Below are 8519 nucleotides of genomic sequence, written 5' to 3'. Positions count from 1 at the left end.
AGGCGGGGTGGTGGTGGGGGGGAGACAATGGTGCCAGCCCTGAAGGGAGGGAGGGAGAGGACGGAGCCAGAGGAGCGGCTGGGCGGCGAGTGGTCAGCGGTCAGCTCTGCCCTGCCGCCGCCGCCACCGCCTTCTCCCGCTGCCCAGCGTGGATGTGGATGCTGCACATGCCATCCTAGCGCGTTGGTGCCCAGCCCCCTGCCCCCTGCAGGGGGAGGGGGAGGGGGAGGCGGCCAGCTTGGGGGGGGAGGGGGGAGGGAGGGGAAGGGGGGAGGTGAGGATGGCACCGACCGGACACAAGGAGGAACTGGACCTGCAGCGGGCTTCTCCCAAGCAGCTCTGAGCACAGCAGCGGCTGCGACAGACTGAGATGGGTGGGGGTGTGGGGGGGGGGAAGCACAGAAAGAGGGAGGGGGAGGCCCTTAAAGAGACAGCAGCTGCAGCACCAGGGGGTTGCTGGAGACAAGGGGGTGGGGGAAAGAAGGTGACCCCTGGGGATCGCCACACCAGCCGGGAGGAAGGGACTCTGTATCCCCCAGATGGGCCTAAGAGGAGAAATGCCTGGCGTTTTCCTTTTCTGACAAGGCCACCCAGCTGACCAAGGCAACCCAGGAGGGTGTGTGGTGCCCAGCCTGGCATCACGGCTCAGGGTCCCTGGGGAAAGGAGCTTCCGGAAGAAGCACACACCTGCTGCCCGCCCCCCCCCCAAGGAAGCCTTGGAGAGAAAGGACCCCTGAGCCCCAAACACCTCACGCCTGGTGTCCCTCAACACCTGGACCCCTCTTCACCACTATTCATACCCTGCCCCGACCCAGTGAGGGGGGGGGGAAACTGATACGCCCCAGACTTTGCTTTCGCCCAGATCCTCGCTTTACAGCCCCAGGCAGCGGGGCCTGGCCATTTGTGACCATCAGGAAAGGGTTCTGAGCCACGGGTGACAATATTCTCCTGGGTTACAAAGTTAATATAAGGCAGCATCCCTCAGGCACCAGAGAGGTAATGAAGAGGCTTGAAAAAAGTATAAAATACAGCCCCCAGCCGGGCACCAGTTGCTCACGCCTGTCATCCTAGCTACTCAGGAGGCTGAGATCTGAGGATCGAGGTTCAAAGCCAACCTGGGGAGAAAAGTCTGTGAGACTCTTATCTCCAATAAACCACTAGAAAACCAGAAGTGGTGATGTGGCTCAAGCAGTAGAGCGCCTTGAGCTGAAGAATGCAGGGACAGCACCCAGGCCCAGAGTTCAAGTCCCACAACCACCACCAACAACAACAAAAAATATAGCCTCCAGAGAAAACCCACCTGGAGCCTAAGTAGGCCTCTGCTGGGCTGTTGGCCTTTCTCAGCTTTCTGAAATGCTACCACTTTCTCTCCCTTTCATTGTGCTCTTGGCTCCCTCCTCCTCCTCCTCCTCCTCCTTTCTTTTCTTCTTCTTCTCTTCCTCCTCCTCCTCCTTCCTTCCTTCCTTCCTTCCTTCCTTCTTTTCTTCCTTCCTTCCTTCCTTCCTTCCTTCCTTCCTTCCTTCCTTCTTTCCTTCCTTCCTTCCTTCCTTTCTTCTTTTCTTCTCCATCAGTTGTGGGGCTTGAACTCAGGGCCTGGGCGCTGTTCTTGAGCCTCTTTATGCTCAAGGCTAATGCTCTACCACTTCCCATTTTTGAGTGGTTAATTGGAGATAAGAGGTTCATGGGGATTTTTCTGCCTGAGCTGGCTTTGAGCCATGATCCTCAGATCTCAGCCTCCTGAATAGCTAGGATGACAGGTGTGAGACACCGGTGCCCAGTGCCTGACTCTTTTTCCTCTGCCATGACACATAACAGCTTTGTTTCTCAAGGGAAAAAAAGGGAGTTGTTTTATTCAGTCCCCTCATTCACCCATAAAGAAACTGAGGCCAGTGTCACACCAAAGGTCAGTAGCCTGGCTCAGCTCTGAGATAGTACTTCTCACTGTTTCCATGGCCTCCCTGGACCTCTATCTGTGTGTCCTGATCCCAACTGTCCTACAGACAGTTCTTTGCTCTCCTTTCTGGCCCTGAGATTCCCCCTCTAAAACCAACTCTGCCATTGGCCTTTCCAGACTAAAGCCCACTCATTCTCTGTCCTCTCTTACAGGCCAACAGCTGTGATTTGCAGTTTCATGCTGCCCTCTGGTGGCAAGATATAGGAAAGACCGGAGTATAACCAGACAAATAACACAGACCTGACTTCCTAACCTCAGGGCTGAAGGAAAAGAGACCCCAACCTCCTAAGTTTTACTATATTCTGGGCACAGAAAGGATTTATATATCCTTGAATCTCCTCAGGTGAGGGAGAAAAATTAACAAGTTTAGGAAACAAAAACTTGGGTGAAATATGTTGGTTAAAGTGAGATTTCAAACCCGTGTTTGCTTGGTGGTTGATTGGAGATGAGTCTCACTGACTTTCCTGCCTGGACTGGCTTTGAACTGTGATCCTTAGAGCTCAGCCTTCTGAGTAGCTAAGATTAGAGGCAGGAGCCACCAGCACCCCGCTCTTTGCAGGAATTTTCAATCCCTCAGAGACTTTCGCTCACATTACCTTCACATCACATGTCCTTTAAGAAGCTTGTGTTATTTTTAAACTTCTTTCCATAGGAGAGGTCTAGATTTCCAAGTTAAAGTGTGATTGTTTTAAGATTTGACTCTTTTTTTTGCCAGTCCTGGAGCTTGAACTCTGGGCCTGGGCACTGTCCCTGAGCTTCTTTTGCTCAAGGCTAGCACTCTATCGCTTGAGCCATAGAGCCATGTCTGGCTTTTTCTGTGTCTATGGTACTGAGGAATTGAACCCCGGGGCTTCATGCATGCAAGATAAGCACTCTACCACTAAGCCATAGTCCCAGCCAAGATCTGACTCTCAAACTTACCGTACCCCCGGCCCAACACAGTGTCTACTACCAGCTCCCCCTATAATGACATTCCCCCAGGAAGATACCCTCACTCTATCTACTTACTTGGATGCCACCAAAACAGCCTCTTGTGTCTCCATCTGCAGGCTAGTGTGGTTCTGTAGGCCCCAGCGGATGGTTGCAAAACACAGTGGGAAGAAGATGCAACCTAGTACAAACAGCAGGAGCATGCCTGTCTGAAGGAGAGAAAGGAAAAAATGACCATGGACATCTCAGCACAACATCCTGAGCTTTTCTTTTCAGCCTCCTCCTCCTCTAAAGGATATACTGGCCTATGAGACCCAATCACCTATCACTGTGAAAGGCCGGCAAAGCTGAATACAGTGACTCACACCTGTAATCCCACCTATTCAGGATGCTGAGATCCCTGTTCAAAGCCAGCCCAGGCAGGAAAGTCTGTGAGACTCTTATCTGCTCTACTCTGTCTAGGGTCACTGTGAGAGTTAAATGGAGAGAATAAATGACTTCCCACAGTGTTCAAGCTGCTATCCTTTCAAGCGTCCATAGTGTATACACACTGAGCTATCTTCTGGTAAATGCTTGCCTTTGTCCCTCCCTGCAATCATATACTCAAGTCCCCTCTGACTATTGAAGAAACCGAGGCTCAGAGTGGTCAATGCCTTGTCCTAGGACACACAGTAAGTGGCAGAGCTGCTGGAGAGGAGACAGGGAGGAGAGGAGACAAAGGGAAGGCAAGGAGAAGGAAGGAGGAGGCACAGCGCCCCTGGGGTACCCAAGGATGGCTTTCCTGTGGATCTGTGGCTTACCCTGGAATGTAGAATTCAGAAGGGAAAAAAACTCCCCTGCCAGGAGCTGGCAAAGATGCTCAAGTTTCATTGGAATCTGGACTCTTACATTTCTTTCTTTCCTTGTCAATTTCTTCTTGTTTCAGGCAAAATAGTCCAAGATTGCACAAGCTTGTCTGCGAAATGAATGATGAAGGGGAGACCGCAGTGAATTACTATAAGGCTTTGTTGCTTTGTAAAAGCAGAGAGAGAGAGAGAGAGAGAGAGAGAGAGAGAGTGTGTGTGTGTGTGTGTGTGTGTGTGTCAGTCCTGGGGCTCGAACTTAGGGCCCTGAGTGCTGTCCTTTTGCTTTTATTTTTTCTTCACTCAAGGCTAGTGCTCTACCACTTGAGCCACAGCTCCACTGCCAGCTTTTTGCTGGTTAATTGGACAGAAGGGTCTCAGAGACTTTCCTGCCAGAACGGGTTTTGAACTGTGATTCTCAGATCTCAGCCTCCTGAGTAGCTAAGCTTACAGGTGGGACCCACTAGGGCCCAGTTAGTAAATGGCTTTGTTTTCTCTTTTTTGCCCCATTTGACCTACTCATATTTGTACACTTGCTGGGTGTCCAGTACCCAGACATACCTTTATGTACAGTAGGTATTGTAGCTCTCCCTAAGACCTCCCAGAGAGATTACCTGGGCTAACTCTGCAGACAGCTGAGGGAACTCAAGCAAGGCCATCCAGATAGTAGCTGGGCTATGAACCTAGTAGTCTGACCTCTAGTATGGGCTTTTAACTTTGTCTTCCAACAGGAAGTAATTTTTAGAAGACCAAGTCATTTGCTGGTGATACATGACTGTAAACCTTACTACTCAGGAGGCTGAGAGTTGAGGATCCTGGTTTGAAGTCAGCTCAAGCAGGAATATCTGTGAGACTCTCATCTCCAATTAACCACCAAAAAAAGCTGGAAGTGGAGCTGTGGTTCAAGTGGTAAAGTACCAGCCTTGAGTGTAAAAGCTCAGGGATAGAACCTTGAATTCAAGCTCAGGACTGGCACAGGAAAAAGAAAGAGAAGGCAGGCAGGCAGGCAGGCAGGAAGGAAGGAATGAAGGAAATAAAACACCAACATGATTTGTAAATAGACAAGCAACTAAAAATTGACAGAATTGTGTAAAATGAAAATGAATAAGAGCTGGGTGCCGGTGGCTCACACCTGTAATCCTAGCTACTCAGGAGGCTGAGATCTGAGGATTGCAGTTCAAAACCAGCTTGGACAGGAAAGTCCAATAAACCACTCAGAAAACTAGAAGTGGTGCTGTGGCTCAAGTGGTAGAGCGCTAATCTTGAGCTGAAGAGCTGAGGGACAGCGCCCAGGCCCAGAGTTCAAGCCCCACAACCGACAAAAAAAGAGAGAGAGAGAGAGAAAAGAAAATAGAACAAAAATATCTATTGAAATTGTTTTAAGAAGGGGGAATGGGCTGGGGGCTAGTGGCTTATGCCTGTAATCCTCAGGCTGAGACCTGAAAACCAATGCTTGAAGCTAGCCAGCTCAGGCAGAAAAGTTAATGAGACTCTAGGCTGGGAATGTGGCCTCGTGGTAGAGTGCTTGCTTGCAAGCCTAGCGTGCATGAAGCTTGGGGTCCCTCAGTATCACATAAACAGAAAAGGCTGGAAGTGGCACTGTGGCTCAAGTGGTAAAGTGCTAGCCTTGAGCAAAAGAAACTCAGGGACAGTGCCCAGGCCCCATGACAAATCAAAAAACAGCTCAGAGACAGCATCCAGGTTCTAAGTTCAAATTCCTGTACTAGCACGTGCATACATACATACACACACACAACAGACATATGTAAAATAAAGTGACTCACTTTAATATCCAAGCAAGACAGCAGTATCCCCGACTACAGTCCTGGGAGGCTGGGCTGCCTCAGACTCAGTTAAAGAAAAGATAAGATATGCAAGATAAGATAGCAAGATAGAAAGGTGTGAAAGGGCTCTTGGCATTAAATTGGTGGAATTGGAAAGACAATTGTGTGTGTGTGTGTGAGAGAGAGAGAGAGAGTGCCCACCCATGCATGCACATGCATTTTTTGCCGAACTTGTATGCCATCCAAAATAACCACCTCCAAGCCATGTGCTGGTGGCTGCCACCTGTAATCCCAGCCACTCAGGAGGTTGAGTTCTGAGAATCACAGTTCAAAACCACTTTGGGCAGGAAAGTCTCTGAGACCCTTCTGTCCAATTAACCAGCAAAAAGACAGATCCACCACCAGCCAGTCCTGGCCTGGGAGCTCAGCCAGAAAGCACAGAGCCAGTGGTGTGGGCGGGGCCTGGTGCCTTCCCTCCCAAGCCTGGCTCACCAGGTGTCCCTGGGGACTTGCCATCAGGTGACCCTGGGCTTAGACTTTACCGGTTCCCCGTGGCTTCAGGTTCGGCTGTGCAGAGGCCGCCGTGGTGTTCATCCTCTGTACCTGGGCACTGGCTCCTCCGCGCTGCCGCCGTGCAGCTCTGATAGCATCGCAGGCTGTGAAGAAGTGACCAATGAGCAGCCAGGAGCGGCTGCTCCCCACCTGATACCCACACCAGGGTCCGATTCCCCCCCCCACACACACCCGTGCCCCACTGAGAGTCCTAGCCAGGGCACCCAGGCATTTATTATTTAGTACTTTTTGTTTGCACCTGTCCCTGGTGAGGTACAGTTCCAAACTACTGTGGTTTGCAAAGAAAAGTGGGGGTAACAGCAGGTGCGAGGAGGCAGACAATTCAGGGGCTAAGGCCTTTTGTTTTCCCATGGCCTGGCTGTGTGATCTTGACCAAGTTTCAGAACCTCTCTGAGCTGCTGTCACATATTAGAAAAGCTCCATTGTTTGAGCCTGAATTTTTGAGTTCAACAACTCACTAGCCAGGAAACTTGCTCAACTCCTGTGAGCCTCCAGTTGCTATCAATGGGACAATGGTAGAAGTGTGTGTGTGTGAGAGAGAGAGACAGAGAGAGAGAGACAGACAGACAGAGACAAAGAGACAGAGACAGAGAGTGCTGAGGCTTGAACTCAGGGCCCCTAGCTGTTGTCCTATAGCTTCTTCCATTCAAGGATGGTGCTCTACCACTTGACCCAAACCTCTACTTCTGACTTTTGTGTGGGTTAATTGGAGTTAAGAGTCTCATGGACTTTGCTGCTCAGGCTGCCTTCAAACTGTGACCCTCAGATCTCAGCCTTCTGTAGCCACTGCAGCTGGGCTAGAACTTTACAAAGCACTACTTGGTGATTCAAGAGCTCAGTGTAAGCTGGGCGCTGGTGGCTCATGCCTGTAATCCTAGCTACTCAGGAGGCCAGCTTGAGCAGGAAAAATCTGTGAGACTCTTATCTCCAATAAACCACTCAGAAAACTAGAAGTGGCGCTGTGGCTCAGGTGGTAGAGCATTAGCTTTGAGCTGAAGAGCTAAGGGACAGTGCCCAGGCCCAGAGTTCAAGCCCCACAACCAACAACAGCAACAATAAAAAGCTCAGTGTAAGGCACAGTTCCAATATTAGTGTACCCTTTGGGATTCATGAATGATTGTTTTTCTTCTTGTTCTCTGTGAGGCAGGGGATTAATCTGGGGCTTCTAGGGAAGCACTCTACCACTGAGCCACACCCCCATCTCATATATATATATATATATATATATAAAATTTTCAGACAGGGCTTCACTCTGTAGCCCAGGCTGGCCTCAACTTCACAATCTTCCAGCCTCAGCCTCTACGTGCAGCTTTTTTGGTTCCTCTGGGATGATGAACTATGTACAGGCCTTTCATTTTTCTTTTCTTTCTTTTTTTTTTTTTTGGTCAGTCATGGGGCTTGAACTCTGGGCCTGGGCGCTGTCTCTCAGCTATTCAGCTCAAGGCTAGCGCTCTACCACTTGCGCCACTTCTGGTTTTCTGGTGGTTAACTGGAGATAAAGAGTCTCACAGACTTTCATGTCCAGGCTGGCTTTGAACTGAGATCCTCAGATCTCAGCCTCCTGAGTAGCTAGGATGACAGGCGTGAGCCACCAGCACCCAGCTCATTTTTCGTTTTATGGAAGTTGGCAAACCTTTTTCCTAATCTCTAGGTGAGTATTGTCTGATAGCTTTAGGAAGGGCTACAGGACTACCCAGTTTTTCTTTTTTCGTCTCTCCCTCCTCCTCCTTTTCTTCCTCCTCCTCTTCCTTTTCCTCTTCTTCTCTGAATCCCTGAGCCCTCCTATGTCTCCCATCCCACAACCCAGAGTGGCTACTCCTTTTCTCCCATCCCAGGGGCAGTGCAAAAATGACCTATACCAGCTGACATCTCCAGTTCTGAACCTCCAGGAGAGGGAGGCCTCGTGGTTATCAGCTCTTGGGAAGTCAGTGAGGGTCAGCCTCCCAGAGATGGTAACATGTGGGCAGAAGCAGAGCCTTGGCAAAGTGGGATGAATACACCACCCATCCTCTTGCATTCCTGGCAGCAAGCAGACCTGCATACTATGGGAGCCAATAGTAGGAACAGAACACCGTCAGCAGAGAGTCTGACCACTGCAGCTCATGGATGTGTTTGGCGCCCCTTGCCAAGACTAATGGTTCTCTGTTGGCAGGGCTGAAGAAGGGAGAGAGGATGTATTCCCAGAAGTCTTTTCTGGGGCTGAGATGGGAATGGCCTCATTCTTAAGACTCTCAAAAAAGAAGACAAGCTGAGCACAGTGGCTCACACTTTTAATCCCAGCTACTCAGGAAGCAGAGGTTTGGGAGGCTTGAGGCTGGCAAAGGAAAAAAAAAGGGGTGGGGGGAGCTGGGAAGGTGGCTCAGTGGTAGAGTGCTTGCCTTGCATGCATGAGGCCCTGGGTTCGAATCCTCAGCACCACATAAGCAGAAAAAGCCA

General features: G+C 50.2%; 1 protein-coding gene across 1 annotated transcript in view; it reads right to left on the bottom strand.

Moving 5' to 3' along the window:
• Fam57b (family with sequence similarity 57, member B) overlaps positions 1-3172 on the bottom strand; it is a 10365-nt gene extending 7193 nt beyond the window's left edge. Inside the window, exon 1 of the mRNA XM_013011484.1 lies at positions 2963-3172. Coding sequence (XP_012866938.1) covers positions 2963-3087 — 125 coding nt within the window. The 5' untranslated portion in view covers positions 3088-3172. The remainder of the gene's footprint in view (positions 1-2962) is intronic.
• Positions 3173-8519: the final 5347 nt, after the last annotated feature.

Source organism: Dipodomys ordii, unplaced genomic scaffold, assembly GCF_000151885.1.
Source record: "Dipodomys ordii isolate 6190 unplaced genomic scaffold, Dord_2.0 Scaffold14, whole genome shotgun sequence".
In the NCBI taxonomy this organism is placed as follows: domain Eukaryota; kingdom Metazoa; phylum Chordata; class Mammalia; order Rodentia; family Heteromyidae; genus Dipodomys; species Dipodomys ordii.
This window is presented reverse-complemented; position numbering and strand designations above follow the sequence as displayed.